Source organism: Pantherophis guttatus, chromosome 4, assembly GCF_059756535.1.
Source record: "Pantherophis guttatus breed Tessera chromosome 4, ASM5975653v1, whole genome shotgun sequence".
NCBI lineage: Eukaryota > Metazoa > Chordata > Lepidosauria > Squamata > Colubridae > Pantherophis > Pantherophis guttatus.
The window spans coordinates 5,587,599-5,606,258 of NC_142066.1; the positions used below are offsets into that span (position 1 = coordinate 5,587,599).

At 45.7% G+C, this 18,660-nt stretch overlaps 1 protein-coding gene across 1 annotated transcript in view; it reads left to right on the forward strand.

Moving 5' to 3' along the window:
* The window catches only part of MMP14 (matrix metallopeptidase 14), a 50,772-nt gene extending 42,173 nt beyond the window's left edge, over nt 1–8,599 (forward strand). The window contains exons 9-10 of the mRNA XM_060684795.2: nt 943–1,058; nt 5,473–8,599. Of these exons, the coding sequence (XP_060540778.1) occupies nt 943–1,058; nt 5,473–5,789 (433 nt within the window). The 3' untranslated portion in view covers nt 5,790–8,599. The remainder of the gene's footprint in view (nt 1–942; nt 1,059–5,472) is intronic.
* The last annotated feature ends 10,061 nt before the right edge of the window (nt 8,600–18,660 follow it).

The window sequence follows — 18,660 nt, forward strand, 5'->3', positions numbered from 1 at the left end:
GAAGGGAATTATATCCCAGAGTGTTAAGGCATGTAGTCCTTGATTTACGGCTGCAATTGAGCTTAGAATTTCTGTCGCTAAGCGGGACAGTTGTTAAGCAAGACAGTTTGCTCCATTTTACACGGATTTGCTTTCTTGCGGTGGTTGTGAATCGTTGTAATTGTTAAGTTAGTAGTTGTTGAATGAATCTAGGACAGTGGTGGGATTTTGCCCAGGGGTGGGTTCTACTTATCTTTACTACCGGTTTGCATCGTGCCCAATCGTGCTCGCTTTGCTCGCGTGTGGGCTCTTCTGCGCAAGCGTAGATCGCTTCTGATGATATCTGGGTCAGTGGGCGGAGCCTCCCACCGGTTTTACTACCGGTTCTATAGAACCGGTCCAAACCAAGGACAACCCACCAATGCTGGTTTAACAACCGGTTCGGTGGGCGCGCATGTGTGCCCAAGTTGCTTGCGCGCAGCGCTGAAAATGGAGCATTTAGAAGCTCAGCTGCTTATCTTCCAAGTCAGCAACAGTAAGTAGCACAGTGAGGAGGGGGAAAATCAGCTGCGCTGCACAGTTAAGATGAGCTACAAAGCAGGAAATAAAGCACAGGATAGAGCGGGGGCGGGTGGGCGGGGCCAACTGATCATCGAAGCTACCAGTTTCTCCGAACCGGCTGAATACCACCTCTGATCTAGAATCTAGAAAAAGCATCTTTGGGATAAATGAATCTACCTTCCCCATTTGACGTTGCTTGTCAGAAGGTCGCCAAAGATTTAACGGTTGACATTGCAGCCTTCCTGAAGGTTTTTAATGAAGTTGGGTGTCAACTTCACACCCAGTTCCCATCATAGAATCGTAAGAGTCAGAAGGGACCCTCGAGGTCTTCTAGTCCAACCCTCGCTTAAATCGGCCTCTTTTTCGTTCGATGAATCTCAACGTTCTCTTTTCGCGATGCAGGTATTACCGCTTCAATGAGGAGACCCGATCCGTCGACGCGGATTACCCTAAAAACATTGATGTTTGGGGGGGAATTCCCGACTCACCCCGAGGTGCATTTATGGGCAGTGACGAAGGTAAGATACAAAAAAAGAAAAAATGTGGAGAAAATTAAGCAAGAGTGCTCAAAAAGAAACTGTTTTTCTACCATCGAAAGCGTTCCCACTGTCTACTATTATTTTATTTTTTTTGCAAAGTGGCCCCCTACGGTTGAAAGTAAAAACTCCCATCCGCCATGTTGGATGGGTGATAAGAGCATGTCCCAAAACCACGTTTTCTATTCATCCAAGAAGCTTTTGACTGAATGGTGGAGGATGGAAAGATTTATATTCCTTGCAGTCATCTGGTAGTTAGCATTCTCGCTGTGAGTTGTTGAGGTCATTTGGAGGTGTATCCGTGCCCTCAGGGTCACTTGAATAATGCAAATGGGTGTAGAATGCCCCCGATACACCTCCAAGTGGCCTCAACAACTCTCAGAATAGAGCGCTAACAACCATTCAGTCAGATCTGAAGAAGTGTTATGACCTAGGCTTACTGAATCATTAAGACACACGAGTAGTCCCAAAAACCTCTTTTATTGCAACAGCTGTGAATTACTTTCATTCACAGCTGAGTCCTAATTAGTTGCAAAAAGTCCTTTGGGAGATGTCCTTCGGGATAATTACCAACCTTTTATCTCCTTTGACACGCTGCCAAAGACCTACTTGGCAAAGCCACACGGAGTCCAGAATCAAACAGAGATGCTGACTGGGAACAGAATTAACAATGTTGCTTTCCTGCAAAGGGCCCATAGGCCTTTGCTCCTCTTTTAAGCCTTATGAGAGGGGCCAATTATCTCCAGGCCTTACTCCTGAGTTGTCCCTTTTGTTTTAGCTGTTCTTGCCTTCTGGCAGCTCTGCGCATGCGCGCACTAGCTCTGCTGTCCAACCCTGGAGGCTCCTGAGTCCGCACATCACTCCCAGATGGCCCTGGCCCCGTCACTGCCTCCGACGCAGAGCCCTCATCCGAGCCTTTCCCAGACTCCAGGACTGGCCCATGTTCCTCCCCAGCCTCCTCACTAGCTAGGCAGGCTGCTGGCAGACCACAACAAGAAGCTTCTTAGGATGAGAAGCAAAACGTCTTCAAGGAAAAACCAAGTCCGGTTGCCTTTGGAAAAAAGCACCTTTGGGACAATCATGACCTGACAACCATCACCTCCATAGACGTGATGAGAGCATGTGTTGGACAAACCAAGATGGCTACTTGGGGAAGGTTGATTGGGTGTGTCAGAATTCTGGGAGTTGAAGTTCATGCATCTTAAAATCGATGAGGTTGAGAAATACCGAGGCTCTGAAGGGGAGGGTAGATTGGTTTTAATACCTGGGATTATTCCACACAAGAAACCAATTTAGCCTGCCATGAAGAATCCCTACAACACCCCTGTGAGGTAGGTTTGACTGCAAAGGAATGTCTACTCCAAAGTTCGCCAGTGACAAATCAAGATTTTAATCCACATTGTTTCTAGTCGAATAATAGTTCTCCTCATAATTGCAGAAGGTATTCCTTGCCTATCCTTCCTGTTAAGAAGCCGAATGACTTCGGAGAATGCCTTAAGACAGCAACATAGTTTTTTCCTAGGACCTTTGAATTAGAAGGAGCTTTAGAGATTCATCTAGTCAAAATCCTTGATCGGTGCAGTTTCACTGCCTCTGTTTGAAGAGATGGTGAACCCATTATTTCAGGTGGCAAGCTGTTCCACTGTCTAACAGCTCGTATTATCAGGAAACTCTGATTTGTTTAGCCTCGGCTTCCCTTCTTCATAGTTTGAATTCACCGGTTCCAGTTCATTTCTGCTTCCAAGCCAAGGCTGCACATGGTTTCTAACCAGTGGTGGGATTCAGCCGGTTTGGGCCGGTTTGAATGAACCGGTTGTTAAATTGTTGGCTGGCCCCTCCCCTCCCCACCCAGGAGTCCCCACGCACCCCATTTTGAGTCTCAGGTAAGTGCAGGGAGGCCTACTAGGCCGAAAATGGGGCATGGGGGGTGCGGTGCCCCACCCCGCAGCCCATTTCTGCTCCCAGGAGGCTGCAGGGAGGCCTACTAGGCCCGAAACAGGATGCGGAGGGGGGGCAGTGCGTCCCCCACGTAGCCCGTTTTTGCTCCCAGGGGGGTTCAGGAGGCCGAGTGCTGCCTGTCACATTCCCTGGCCACGCCCACCCAGCCGGTCATTAGGGCAGAGAACCAGTTGTTAAGTTATTTCAATCCCACCACTGTCTCTAACTGGTGTGATGGGTCAGGGGAAGGTCCCCTCTGGAAATGAGCAGAACCCAGAGGAAAAATCGAAATGAAATGGTTTTAAAATACAATTCAATTGGATTCAGTTTTGCCTTTGAATGGCCTTAAATCAAACGATGAAATCCAATTGGCTTCCCATTAATTCCCTTTTTTTCCCTGAGGGGAATTGAACGAGCCTTCTGTGAAGATGCTTTTAAGAACCTCAAACTCATATTTAATTCCTCTCCAGTTTGACATTTCCCGATAAGGAACGTAGATGAGTGGCTAAGAGTCATTTCCACCATGATGAAAAATTTCTGGTGTCTCTCTTAATGCGCCTGCATAAAACGATTCACCGATGTCTTATTAGTAATGATTATTCATACATGGGCTGACTTATGTTTATCTTAATCATTTTCCTTATTTGGAAGACGGAGTCCTTCTTCCTAACCGAAATGCGGAAGTCTTGCTTAAAATATGCATTAAACAATCCGTTCTTCCTTTTTTGTCCAGCCAAAAATATATATCCCTGCAGATTTCATCCATGAGATGCAAATGAGGTGTCCACATTTATTTATTTTTTTGGCATTCAGATTAACTGATAGGAATGAAGCAGGGTGATTTTTTTAAGTTTAATTGAATTCGTCATCATCCTTTAACCATAATCCCTTGCGGAGTGGAGTCTGGGCAGCTGAATGGAGCTAGCGGAGTGTTTTAATGGCCGGATGCCTTTCCTGTCGCAAGCGTGGAGTTTTTTGTTCAGCAGATATATTCTCAGTGTGCCCAGAGAGAAAAAACATCTGCCTCTACCTAGGATTGAACTCATAGCCTCCTGATTGTGAGGCGAGAATTCCACCTCTATGCTACCACACCACTCCTTTAAATTTAATTGAATTCCCATTGAAAAAAACAAAACACTGTCTCGGTTTGACAAAATAAATGTTTTTCTAATAATGCCAAATTTGGAACATTTGTTTTAGCCACAGAATGTAAGATTGCTCTCATAGTTTTTTTATTTTTAAAAAGATACCTGAAAATAAATTTTGGGTTCTGGATTTCGTTCACAGGTCGGCCTCGACTTACGACCAAAGTTGAGCCCAAAATTTCCTAAGTGTGAGAGTTGTTAAATGAGCTCTGCCCCATTTTACGACCTTTCTTGTCGCAGGTGTTAAGCGAACCACCGCCGTTGTTAAGTGAGGAACACGGTTGTTAAGTGAATCTGGTTTCCCTCATTGACTTTACTTGTCAGAAGGTCGCAAAAGGGGATTGTGTGACCCCAGGACGCTGCAACCATCATAAATATGAACCAGTAGTGTCCAAATTTTGATCACATGACCACGGGGATGTGGCAACGGTCATAAGTGTGAAAAAACGGTCCTAAACCACTTTTTTTGAAGTCGTTAACTTCGAACGGTCATTAAATGAGAGGTGGTTGTAAATTGAGGACTACCTGTATTTAATTCCCAAAAATTCTCCTCACAAATCCTGAAATTTAAAGCAGAAATAGGGAACTATAGCCCCTTTCTGATTTGTGAACTTCAACTTGTGAAGTCCACAAATCATAAAAGGGCCATAGCTCCCCACGTCTGATTTAAAGGAAAAACCACACACCATCCCATATATTAAAATTTCTGTTGTGGCCTGTCGGCCGCCAGCCCCTCCAACAGCCGAATTAGAGGAGGAGGAGGAGCCATAGGAGTCAGGGCCAGCATCAAGGCAACCTGAGAGGAAGAGGGAATGGAGCTGGCAGAGAGAGAGAGGGGGGGGGGAGAGAGAGAGAGAGGCGGAGCCTGGACTGTCCTCAGATGGAGAGTCAACAGCCCCAAGGTCTGGAGGTGGCTGATAAGGAAGAGGAGGAACAGCTGGGTCCAGTGCCTGATGCACGGATGCGCAGAAGGGAGAGGAGAGGAGAGCAGTGGAAATCTATGGTCTGGTCCTCGGGACGGAAGAGACATTGCTGCTAGCGAAGCCCCACCCTAGCTCTGGGGATAAAAGGCAGGGGGCACAGATGAATAAATATGGCAGACAACTATTCATGTCCCTGCCGAACGGACTTGTTAGCCTGAGGTGAGAGAGAAACTTTTTGCCTGGGCTGCCGGCACTTCTAATAAAGGAATCTTTGGGTTAACTTCAGAGGGTTTGTCGTGTTTGGGGAGCTGGGTCAGAACAATTTCTCATTTAATGTACCATCATGTTCTTACGCTCCCATGTCTGTTCTTTCTTGTTTCCCCTCGACAGCCTTCACCTACTTTTACAAGGGAGACCGTTATTGGAAGTTTAACAATGAGAAACTCAAAGTTGAACCGGGATACCCCAAGTCAGTGCTGCGAGACTGGATGGGATGCACCACCGATGACCGTCGCGAGGGAGAAGAAGTCATCATCATTGAGGTGGACAATGCTGAGGAACGCGGGCTGAACGCCGCCGCAGTGGCGATCCCCGTCCTGCTGCTCCTCACCATCTGTGCCGTGGGAGTCGCCATTCTGATCTTCAAGCGTTACGGCACGCCCAAACGGTTGCTCTATTGCCAGCGGTCACTGCTGGACAAGGTGTGACCGACCTTTCGAGATGTTTCAGGAGGACAGGTCTCACCTGCTTTCCACCCTGTCTACCTGCCTGTCACAATTCGGGTCCGGTCTCTTTGTTGCCACCTTTTGAGTCATCTTTCTCCTGGCACCCCATATTCCTCCCTGCTTCTTCGTCCCGTTTGCTGTCGGATGTCTTGTCCGGCTCGCCTGCTTGCCAGCCATCAGCCACGTTCTCTCTCCGAGAGCTTTTCTTGTCCACGGTGGTCCTCCTTCTTTCCTTCCTGTCCTTCCCTCAGCCTCTCTTTCCTTCCCACGACATTTCCGTTATCCATTCTCACCCCACTGGGCAAGCGGGTGTGCTGAGCACACCCCTTAATTAATCTGATGAGGCAGAAAGTTGAGGAGCCCACTTTACGGGGCGTTATGGCCAGGCTAACCTCATGGCTACCCATCTGTTGACCTCGTAGAGAACGGACACGCCTCATGACCTTCCCGCTTGCTTGCAAAACCGGTGGCCCGAAGTCCATACCGCGAACACTTTTAGTTCTCCCGACCATCCCGTGGAATTTCAAATCTAAAAATTGGTCTCTAGGTCTCTCTCTCTTGCCACCTTGCTGGTCCTTCCTTCTGAGGGCAAATAATGGAAAATCATCTCATCCACGTTGCCGAACCAGAAACCATAATGGGTAGGGAAGTTGCAGGTTGTAGGCCCATAGGTGGGCGAAGCGTTATTAGAGCTCAGTTCTAGAGATCCATGGATCTGGAAAGGAAGTACGGTGTTTCTGAAGGAGACCTTCTCCTGCCATTGGGCGAGAGGGAAGGAGGAACCATGGCTAACCGGCGATGGAGTCTTACCGATCAAAAACAGCAGGGAGGAAAACGGGTGGGACGCTACGGTTGGAGGGTTGGTCCCAAACGCCAACTTTTCTTGGGGAGGGGGCAGCGAAGAATCATAAAGGGCCTAACGGGTCAGGTGGGAAAGGGGGTCAGCCGAGCTTTCCTCATGGTGTAATGAATGGACCATTGGTACCTAGATCATAGTGGAAAATGGGGCATGTTTGAGAGAGAAAGAGAGGGAGGGAGGGAGAGAGGGACCAAGATTATGTGGGCTACAGGAGATGTTTGCCAAGACCAGTTGTCCCATCCGGGTGCCTTCCAGATGTTGAGATTCGGGATCATCCAAAAATTCAAGATGGCCGCCATCGTTGACCGCCATCTTGATTTTTTTTCAACCGCCCCAAGTTAGGGCTCAATTTTTAAGGCTTGTTGGACATTTTGGCCGAGAATTTGGGGACGGAGTCCTCCATTTCCCTGGAAGACACCTGACTGGTGATCAGGTTGACCCGCCAAATCCAGATGTTGGCAGGGCCGCTTCTGGAAGTGTTAACTTCTCCAGCTGATGATATTAGCCTGGTGTTTACAGTTGTCCCTTAAAACAGGGGTTCTCTAACCTTGGCAACTTTTTAAGACTTTACGGACTTCAAATGCCAGAATTCCCCAGCCAGCATGTCTAACTGAGGGATTTTGGGAGTTGAAGTCCACTGGCATTGTAATTTAAAACAGGGGTCCCCAACCTTAGCTACTTTAAGACTTTACGGACTTCAACTCCCAGAATTCTCTAGCCAGTGTGGCTGCCTGAGGAATTCTGGGAGTTGAAGTCCACTGGCATTGTCATTTAAAATGGCCCCCAACCTTAGCTATTTCAAGACTTTACGGACTTCAAATCCCAGAATTCCCCAGCCCAGCATGTTTGCCTGAGGAACTCTGGGAGTTGAAGTCCACCCATCTTAAAGTGGCCACAGTTGGGGACATGTCTGCCTGAGGAATTCTGGGAGTTGAAGTCCACCCATCTTAAAGTGGCCACAGTTGGGGACATGTCTGCCTGAGGAATTCTGGGAGTTGAAGTCCACCCATCTTAAAGTGGCCATGGTCGGGGATCCCCTGATTTAAAATCTATTCCAGATTCTGCGAAAATGAACCGAAAGCAGCATTTTTTTTTTTTGCAAAACGAGGGTTGGGGCGGGAGAGATAAATTGCACCGGAGAACTGCCTCAAACTGCCTTATGATCCTGTGTCTTGATTTATTATTTTTTTTTAAGTATGTAATTTTAATTATTATATAGAAATGCCTTTTTTTTTTAAAGAAAAAAAATGCAAGGGATTAAAAATAGCACATTAATGGGATGTGGGGAAATTAGAATAGGCATAGGAGGAGAATGTCGAAATCCTGCAGGCCGGGAACTGGGTGCCTTAAAACCCACCCACCCCCAATTCCTGCTCAGAGCATTTTTAATAAGGGCAGGGGGGTGGTGGATTTATATAAATATTTTCGAAAGGGGTCTCCAAACGGAATTAAACTGTGTTTAACGATCGAATTGTTTCTGGGTGGGGTGGGGGGTGGGGCTTAATATTGTTTATTGTTCAACTTTTTATTATTATTGTTATTATTTTGTTATTAATAATAAACACCCGTTCTTTCAAAGGGATATATTATATATATATATATATGTATAATGTCAAATGGCGACAGCTGGTAATGTAGGCTGTTACATTACAATACGTTCTGTTATTCCATTTTTTTACGTTAGCAATAATAAATTTAAAAAAAAAAAAAACCACACAAACAATCCATTTCTGGGTGGAAATGGACTTGAAACGCTGGAAGTTTTAAAAGATTTATTTTACTTTTGGCCCCTGCCTACGTTGTCTGGAACTGTTTTGTTACTTTAAAAAAAAAAAAAAACTTTTTAAGAAACGGCAAAGTTAGTTTTTCCCCTTTTACGTTTTTTTTTAAAAAGAAAAATAATAAATGCTGGATTTTCCCCTCTTTTTTAAAAGTAGTATAAAGTGTGATTTATTTATTTTTCTTTCGGAGGGAAAAATAGTACGAGTTAGCGTCCTCGACTTACAAGAGTTTCAAAGTTACCACGGCACTGAAAAAAAGGGACCATTTTTTTTTCACACTTATGACCGTTGCAGCATCGCCGTCGGTCATGTGATCGAAATTCGGACACTTGGCATCTGATTCATATTTAAGACGGTCACGGTGTCCCGCAAAGTCAAATGGGGAAGCTGGATTCACTCAACAACCGTGTTCCTAACTTAACAACTGCAGTGTCTCACCGAACAACTGTGGCCAGAAAGGTCGTAAAAAGGGACAAAATTCACTTAACATCCGTCTCACTTAGCGACAGAAACATTGGGCTCAAATGTTGTGGTTGTAAGTCGAGGACTTGCTGTATAAAGCAGCGTTCTGATGGAACCTCAATCCCTGTCTGGAATGTGGTTCCTTCTTATTTGTCTATAACAGGGGTCGACAACCTTAAACACTCAAAGGTCCTACCAGAAGTCCCCCGTTCAATTCTGGAGCTGACCGGAAGTCTGGTTCCACTACCATAGAGTCTCCTCCTAACTCGGCGTTCTTTTTCCTCTACATCTTCTAACCGAAAGCCCTATCAATTGTGGAGCTGATCGGTGACACGGAGCTGCAACAGACGGATGAAAGAGCCACATTCGGCTCCGGAGCCACGGGTTGCTGACCCTTCTTTGATTGAAAATGTGAGAATTGAAAGAGATTCAATTTGCAGGCAGTCCCCGACTTACGACAGTTCGCTTAGTGACCGTTTGAAGATACAACGGCACTGAAAAAAAGTGACTTATGACCATTTTTCGCACTTAACGACCATTGCAGCATTCCCATGGTCACGTGATTTACATTCGGGTGCTTGACCACTGACTCGCACTTACGACGGTCATGGTACCCCGGGGGTCGTGTGATCCCCTTTTGCGACCTTCTAGCGAGCAACGGGGGAACTGGATTTGCTTCACAACGGTGTTACTTGAACAACTGCAGTAGTAATTCGCTTAACAAACGTGGCAAAAAGAGTCGTAAAACGGGGCAAGAGTCACTTCACAAATTTCTCACTGGGCGACGTAAATTTTGGGCTCAATTGTGGTTGTAAATCGAGGACTAACTCCTATACTCGGTCTGTGATTAAGTAAGACCTGAATTCAGAGAAAATTATTCCCTAAACAGTTTTACGAGTTTTATGATAGACTCAAAATACTTTAGCATTGCCTCCGACATGCCCTTCGTCATCCAAAATCGACAACACGGCCCTCAAAGGTGCCCTCTTAGTGGTGGCCGCGGGGAGAGTGATGGGTGTTGTAGTCCGACATATCCAGAGGGCCTCACGCATGACGTGTCTTCCATTAATCCAAAGCTACAATTTGTGGGTTAAAAGTTTTCCCCATTTTTCACACAGCTGAAATCCGGCTTGAATTCAGACCGTGAGTTATTGTGTTTCATGGGGGGGGGTGAGTGGTAGAGGCAGGGTGTTTATACATTGGCACAAATTTCACAAAACAACAACCAACAAAAGCAACACATGAGCTGATCGCTTATCCTTGCCAAAGTATGTTGCGTCCTAATATTCTTGGCACAGCTAAGAGCCAAAGTTGAGATGGAGGCATTAAAAATAACAAAAATTATATTGGGGACAGGAACTTCCTGCTTCATTCCTTTTTCTTCCTTTCTTCTCCTTTCCCCTTCTCTTCCTTACTTCCTTTCCTTTTTCCTCCCTCCCTCCTCCTCCCTTTCCTTTCCTTCCTTTCCCTTCTTTCCCATTCTTTCTTTCCTTTTCCTCCCTTCCCTTCCTTTCCCTTCAGTTTTCTCTTTTTTCCTTTTCCTCCCTCCCTCCTCCCTTCCCTTCTTCTTTCCCCTTCTCTTCCTTCCTTCCTTTCTTTCTTTCTTCCCTTCCCTTTTTACCTTCCATTTCCTTTCCTCCTTCCTCCCTTTCCTTTCTCCTTCCCTTCCTTCTTTCCCATTCTCTTCCTTCCTTCCTTTCCTTTTCCTCCCTTTCCTTCCTTCTTTCCCCTTCTCTTCCTTCCTTTTTCTTTCTTTCTCTTTCTTCTCTTCCCCTCATTTCCCCTTCCTTCCTTTCATTTCCTCCTTCCTTCCCTCCCTCCCTCCCCTTTCTCCTTTCCTTCCTTCCTTCCTTTCCTTTTCCTCCCTTCCCTTCCTTCTTCTTTCTTCCTTCTTCCCCTCTTCTTTCCCCTTCCTTCCTTTCCTCCTTCCTTCCTTCCCTCCCTCCCCTTTCTCCTTTCCTTTCCTACCTTCTTTCCGGTTCTCTTCCTTCCTTTCCTTTTCCTCCCTTCCCTTCCTTCTTTCCCCTTCTCTTCCTTCCTTTTTCTTTCTTTCTCTTTCTTCTCTTCCCCTCCTTTCCCCTTCCTTCCTTTCATTTCCTCCTTCCTTCCTTCCCTCCCTCCCTCCCTTTTCTCCTTTCCTTTCCTTTTCCTCCCTTCCCTTCCTTCTTCTTCCTTCCTTCTTTCTTCTCTTCCCCTCTTCTTTCTGCTTCCTTTCTTTCCTTTCCTCCTTCCTTCCTTCCTCCCCTTTCTCCTTTCCTTTTCCTCCCTTCCCTTCCTTCTTCTTCCTTCCTTCTTCTTTCTTTCTTCTCCCCCCTTTTCTTTCTCCTTCCTTCCTTTCCTTCCTTCCCTCCCTCCCCTTTCTCCTTTCCTTCCCTTCCTTCTTTCCCATTCTCTTTCTTTCCTTTTTTCCTCCCTGCCTCTTTCCTCTTCCTTTCCCTTCACTCCCCCCCCCCCGGTGGCTTCCTTCCTTCCTCCCCCCTCCCTTCCTCTCTCCCTCATTCCTTCCTTCCCCTTTTTCCTGCTCTTCAGAATTGAAAGGCTCTCGCTCCTAACCTAGCAAACAGCTACTAAGCTATTATTATTTTTTTCCGTAAGAATGAGATGGCAGTCCCATGGGTTAATTGCCATCCTCCACCATCCTATTGTGTAATGTTTATTTTGAAATAGCCTTTCCTGGTATTTTGCTTTGCAAAACGTGACATGACAATTCTGGGAAGTTCTGTGTTTGTGTGTTTTTGTCTCTCTCTCGCTCTTTCTCTCTCTCTCTCTCTCTCCTCTCTCTTGCATCATCTAGCTATCTAGCTACCTTTCTAGCTATCTCTATCCATCCATCATCCATCCATATCTATCAGTCTGTCTATCTATATCTATCAGCTATCATTATCTCTCTCTCTCTCTCTCTCTCTCTTGCTATCTATCATCTAACTACCTCTCTGTCTCTCTATCCATCCATCATCCATCCCTATCTATCTATCTATCTATCTATCTATCTATCTATCTATCTATCTATCTATCTATCTATCTATCTATCTGCTACTTACCTATCTCTCTGTTACTTACCTATCTCTCTATCTGCTACTTACCTATCTCTCTACCCATCCTATAATATCATCTATCTATCTATCTATCTATCTATCTATCTATCTATCTATCTATCTGCTACTTACCTACATATCTCTCTATCTACCTATCCTACCGTATCTACCGTATCTATCGTATCTATCTATCTATCTATCTATCTATCTATCTATCTATCTATCTATCTATCTATCTGCTACTTACCTACATATCTCTCTATCTACCTATCCTACCGTATCTATCGTATCTATCTATCTATCTATCTATCTCTCTATCTGCTACTTACCTATCTCTCTACCCATTCTATAATATCTATCATCTATCTATCTATCTATCTATCTATCTATCTATCTATCTATCTATCTATCAGCTACTTACCTACATATCTCTCTATCTATCCTACCGTATCTATCGTATCTCTCTATCTATCCATCTGCTATCTATCTATCTATCTATCTATCTATCTATCTATCTATCTGCTACTTACCTATCTATCTACCTATCCTATCATCTATCATCTATCTCTCTATCTATCTATCAGCTACCTACCTATCTCTCTATCTGCTATGTCCCTACCTATTAGCTACCTACCTACCTACCTATCAGCTATCTATCTATCTATCTATCTATCTATCTATCTATCTATCTATCTATCTATCTATCTATCATCTCTGTTATCTATCCACTATAATTTCTGTCCATCCATCGTCTATCCATCCATTATTTCTCTCTCATCTCTCTCTCCATCCATCCATCCATCATCTTTCTATCTAGTTAGCTAGCTATCTCCCCCCCCCCCATCATCATCATCATTTAATCTTTAGAAAAGCAGATCTGCAGAGAGGGATGCATGGCACACAGACACTGTCTTTGCTGACGCAACCACAATTTCGCCCTAAATTCGACTGACTCAGGGATAATCCAGCTGGGGGGAAGGGGGGGGCATGAGCTCAAGGGTTGCGTCAAGACCAGCCAGGAGCTCAACCGGGGTGAAATTTGGGGGGGGGGAAGGGGGAGAAGAAGATGTGGGGGTGGGGAGGAAAGGAGAGAATCGCCCCTGGAAGTGCTGAGCTGGCCCTCCTTGGGGGTGTGGAACCTCAACAAGGAGGCCCTTTCCCACCGAGAGGTATGACTTCGGCCCTCCTCGGCTTTGGCCGTCCAGGCGGGTCTCGTGCGCTTGGCCCAAGGCTCCAAGAGCTGATCTCATCCTTGCGGTGGTCACATCTGGAATCAATTACAGAAGTTTTTTTTCCCCCCGCTTCTCCTTCTCCTCCTGTAGGAGGGGGGAGAAAAAAATTGTGTTCAAAACACAGATGGAATTAGCAAGACGGGGAATAATCGAAAGGGAACCAAAAAGGGGGGGGGGCGAAGGGGCAAAGCAAAGTTTTTTTTCCCCCCCACCATACCTCTCCCCCTAAGTTCCTATAGGGCTGGGCAGCCACGCAGATCATCCTCTCCTCTACCTCCACCCCCCCCCCCAAAATTGCAGGATGGGGAAAGAACGAGCGAAGCAAAATTCCCGTTGGAGCCAAGTTGACTTCAATTTGGCATCCTGAATTCCTGCATTCAACAAGCTCAACAACGCCCATTGGGGCTCCAGATGTTGAGAGCGGTGGAGGCAGGAAGGGAATTGCAAAGATAGAAGGGTTGGGAGGGGGAAGGAGCTGGCAGGGAGGGCCTTGCAAAAGGAAGGAGCAACACAAAGCCCATCGTGCTGAGCCGCTGCCACCAGGGTTGATTCAACCTGGCTGAAGAACTCCCGTTTGGGACAGCCTAGCTGAGGCCGAAATTTAGGGCAGGAAGGGCATTTTGAGTCGATTTAAGATTTAGATTAACAGAGTTGGAAGGGACCTTGGAGGTCATTTAGTCCAACCCCTCCTCCACCCAACCATTTCTGACAAATGGCAGCCCGATCTCTTCTTGAAAGCCTCCAGTGAAATGAAGCTCCCACAAATTTCCAACTCCCAGAATTCCCTACGCTTGAGGCCTACCTAGGCTGCCATTCAATGTTTCTCAACCGAGATGGCGCCATGGTTAGAGTGCAGTACTGCAGCTACTTCGGCTGACTGCTAGTTCAGCAGATCAGCGGATCAAATCTCATCAGGTTCAAGGTTGACTCAGCCTTCCATCCTTCCGAGGTGGGTAAAACGAGGACCCAGATTGTTAGGGGGCAATATGCTATTTAGTATACTGTCTTTGGTGTTGTTGTGGAATGATAAGACCAAACAACATTCCTGTGTCAGCCAGAGACAGTTTTATTGCGCAAGGTTCAGAGCCAGTTTTGTACCTGAAGCTTTGAACAAGGAGAGAACTCTGATACAACGGTTTTTATACATTTCTAAGACCAAGGATTCGGTGAGATCATACATTTTCCATATATGGTTAACATGAGATCATACATCCGATTTTCCCTATATGGTTACATACATTGGATAATATGTTCATCTAATTACTTAAACCATTAATCTTAGTTTATAAAATTATCTTAGCCACACAACTTTTCCTTAAGTGCTCGGAGTTGCTAATGGGAGAGTTACTGCTGTCCTTGGGTAAATTTATTGGATTAAGTAACTCTTTGTAACATATAGGTCTTTGTGTCATTCACAGTGAGGTCACTCAGATGTTTTCCATATGGCGGTCCTTTCGTGACATCTAGGTCTCATCAGAAAATATATTACCACTTAATGAGGTTTAACTGTTTGTTAATATCATCTCCAACGAGCACTTTCCTCTCTTATAATAATGTGAATAGAGAGGTTCTCTCAGAGTTCATGTATCTAAGCACGTCTTCCCCTTATAATAATGTGAATAGAGAGGGCCCTTTAGAGCTCATATATCTGACTTTGTATGATTCCTTTCTTTTATCTACATTAGTGTAAGCCGGAGAGTGGGCGGCATAGAAATATGAACAATAAATAAATAAATAAAAACCTTGGAAATTTTAGATAAATTAACAGAGTTGGAAGGGTCCTTGGAGGTCATCTAGTCCAACCCCCCCCAACCATTTCTGACAAATGGCAGCCCAATCTCTTCTTGAAAGCCTCCAAGGATGAAGCTCTCACAACTTCCAAAGGCAACTTCTGTTCTATTAGGTGGATTGCTGTCAGAAAAGTTTTGGGTTTAATTCATTTAAATCAAATGTGCCCCTTCTCCGTCGCCTCTGCAGAAAGCAAAGAAAAACCTCTTTTTTTACACCCCCCCCATGAAAAGCATAATTTTCCAGCGAGAAGAAAGCCAGGATGGGGGAAAAAAATGTCATTTTTGCACCGAAGGGAGAGGAAAAAGAAACCGAAGAGATCCTTTAGGATTTGGGAAGAATGCGCACGTCTTCCCGATTTTCCTTCATAAGGTCTTGTGACTTGAGTTTTGGCAGGGAGAGGTTCCCGTAGGGCCAGAGCGGGAGGTGGGGGGGTGGGAGCCTTCCAAGGACCCCCCATGGATGGAAAGAACGAGCTCAGGCGGGTCTTTTGCAAGAAAAGAATCCCAACATTCCTGCAAAATTGGCTGAGGCTGCATTTTGATTTTTTCAGCCAAGATGGGATCTCCTCGCCGTTTCCAAAATCTGTCCTCCTTTTGGCCAACTGGATGCTTTTCTTTCCTGGCAAAGCGTCCTGTTTTTTTCGGGCCTCTCCCTTGATTTTTCTTCCACACCGGGCCAAAGACTTTTTAAACTTTTTAAAAACTTCTGTGAAAAACTTTGATTCTCCCAGGCGAAGCAAGCTGATGGGGAAAGCAATTGGCTGACTCTATTATTATTATTATTATTATTATTATTATTATTATTATTATTATTTAATCTTTAGTGAGATTCACAGCCTTTGAGGCTGGTTAATAGCTCAGCAGCTCGAGTCCTAACCAAGGACCTAGGAACTGTTAAGGTATCGTCGGAGGATGTAAGCTGTTCCGAGTAAGGTGGTTTTTTGTAGAGTCAAAATGTTCAAGTCCGGCAAATTTAGAATTTCTAAATAGCGGGGTAGCCCTTTAGGTATTGCTCCGAGGGCTCCAATTACAATCGGGACAACACACAATTTCTTTTTCCACAGTCGCTCAACTTCAATTTGCAAGTCCCGGTACTTTGTGATTTTTTTTCTTGCTGCTTATCTTCAATCCGTGCATCACCAGGTATTGCAATGTCAATGAACCATACTTTTTTCTTTTCAACTATTGTTATGTCAGGTGTGTTGTGGACCAAGTGCCTGTCAGTCTGAATCCTAAAGTCCCAAAAGATCTTGAGTTTCTCATTCTCTAAAACTTTCTCACCCTGATGTTCCCAGTGGTTTTTGATGTACTCACATCCAAACTTCTGGCACAATTTCCAGTGAATGATCTTAGCAACACGGTCATGGCGTTGTAGGTAGTCAGTTTGTGAAATTTTGCTGCACCCACTGATCAGGTGGTCGACTGTCTCATCTTTCTCATTGCAGAGGCGGCATTTGCTGTTGGTGGTAACGTGTTGAATTTTTGCCTTCATGCAGTTTGTGGCTAGGGCTTGTTCTTGAGCTGCCAAAATAAAGCTTTCTGTTTCTTTTTTCAGTACTCCTGATCTTAACCAGTTCCAAGTTAGTTTCTGGTCAGCTTTGCCTTCAATACTTTTCAAGTATTGGCCATGCAGAGCTTTGCTTTTCCAATTTTCAGCTCGCTGCTCAGTTACTTCTTTCTTATATTCTGCTTTTGTTTTAGTTGTCTTTAAAAGGCCTCCTTTATTTACTTCCTTAATCATTGGTTCTTCACTTTTCTGGATGTAATCATTCAAGCTGCATTTTTCTTCTTCCACAGTCTGCTTTACTTGTAGGAGTCCTCGGCATTATTATTATTATTATTATTATTATTATTATTATTATTATTATTATTATTATTATTGTAAGACATCCTGGCCCACAACTCATCTTGCAGCCGGGATCCATGGCAGAAGGCGAGGACCGGATTCCAGGGCAGGAATTCAAAAATAATCAAAATATAACCAATTCTCTCATTTTTGTGCTGGAAAGTTTGGCTGATTCTAAGTCCACACGTCTTAAAAGTTGACAGGTTTTTGAGAAACGCTACGATCGAATAAAGGGGATCTTCCAAAATGCCCCTTCTTTGGGTCCTTCTCAGCCTTTTGACTGACAGGTTCTAGCAACTTCAAAAGCCCCAGAATTCGGAGCCCAAAGGAGCTGTACAGGTAGTCCTCGACGTACGACCACAATTGAGGCCCAACGTTCCTGTTGCTAAGGGAAATGCGTGTCAGGTGTATTTTGCTCCATTTTACAACCTTCCTTGTCACAGTTGTTAAGCGAAGTCAGTTGTTGTTCAGCAAATCCGACTTCTCCGTTGACTTTGCTTGTCCAAAGAGCCCGGGACGCTGCACCCGTGATAAGTATGAGGCAGTTGCCAAGCCTCCAAATTTTGATCACACAACCCTGGGGATGCAACCATGATTGGAAGTCTGAAAAACGGCCATAAGTCCCGTTTTTCGGTGCCGTTGTATCGTTGAACGGTCACTAAATGAGTTGTTCTAAGTCGAGGACTACATGGAGCCCCAACTCCAGCGAGGAAAATAAAGCAAAAGCCGAACATCGGAGGCTCCTACATACATCCACAATCCTCGACTCTCGGGAATGAACGGGGCAAATATTTCCCCCGACAACGTAAACAAGAGAGCAAGGCCTTCTGCGAGATAAGACCCTCTCTGGAAGGTGTGTGACAGTTGCGAGTGTGTGTTGAAACTATGCAGGCCCTTGGTTAACGCAGGGATTTGCAGATGCAGATAACATGCCAGGGCAGGCTGCTCCCCCTTCCCTCCAACCCTTGGATTATAAACAAAGAGAGGGAGAAAATGAGCAGAAAACAGTGGCCGCCCAGTTCTCTCCAGTATAAAAAACATCAATCAATCAATCAGAATAGAGCAGGAAGGGACCTTGGAGGTCTTCTAGCCTAACCCCCTGCCCAGAGGTGGGCTTCATATAATTTTAACAACCGGTTCGCTCCCCAGCACCGAAAATGTGAGCGCACACACTCGCTTCGCTCGCACACCTCCTGCGCATGTGTTTTTCTCTCGTGCGTGCTTGCACACATGCCCGCAGCTTAAAAAAATGTAGCTAAACAGGATGGCATAGCGCCGGGGCAGGTGGGCAGGCCCACTCGCAGGTCACAACTGGTTCGCCTGAACTGATACGAACCGGCTGAATCCCACCCCTGGCCAAGCAGAAGGGCCTATACCCGTGATGGCGAACCTATGGCACGCGTGCCACAGGTGGCATACGTAGCCATATCAGTGGGAACGCGAGCTCAGCTCCAGCGCGCGCCAGCTGATTTTTGGGCCTTCTGGGCCCACCAGAAGTAGGGAAACAGGCTGTTTCCTGCCTCCGGAGGGCCTCGGGGTGGTGGTGGTGGGGAAGGCCCATTTTTCTCTCTCACCTGACTCCAGAGCCTCTCTAGGAGTCTGGGGAGGGCGAAAACAGCCTCCCCTCCCCCAGAGGTCTTCTGGATGCCAGAAACAGGCCATTTTCGGCCTCCAGAGGACTTCTGGGGGATTGGGAAAGTCCGTTTTCACCCTCCCCAGACTCCTAGAGAGGCCCTGGAGGCTGGGGATAGCAAAAACAGGCCTTCTGGTCCCACCGGAAGTTGGCAAATGGGCTGTTTTTGGCCTTCGGAGGACCTCCGGGGGGGGCATTTTCACCCTCCCCCGACT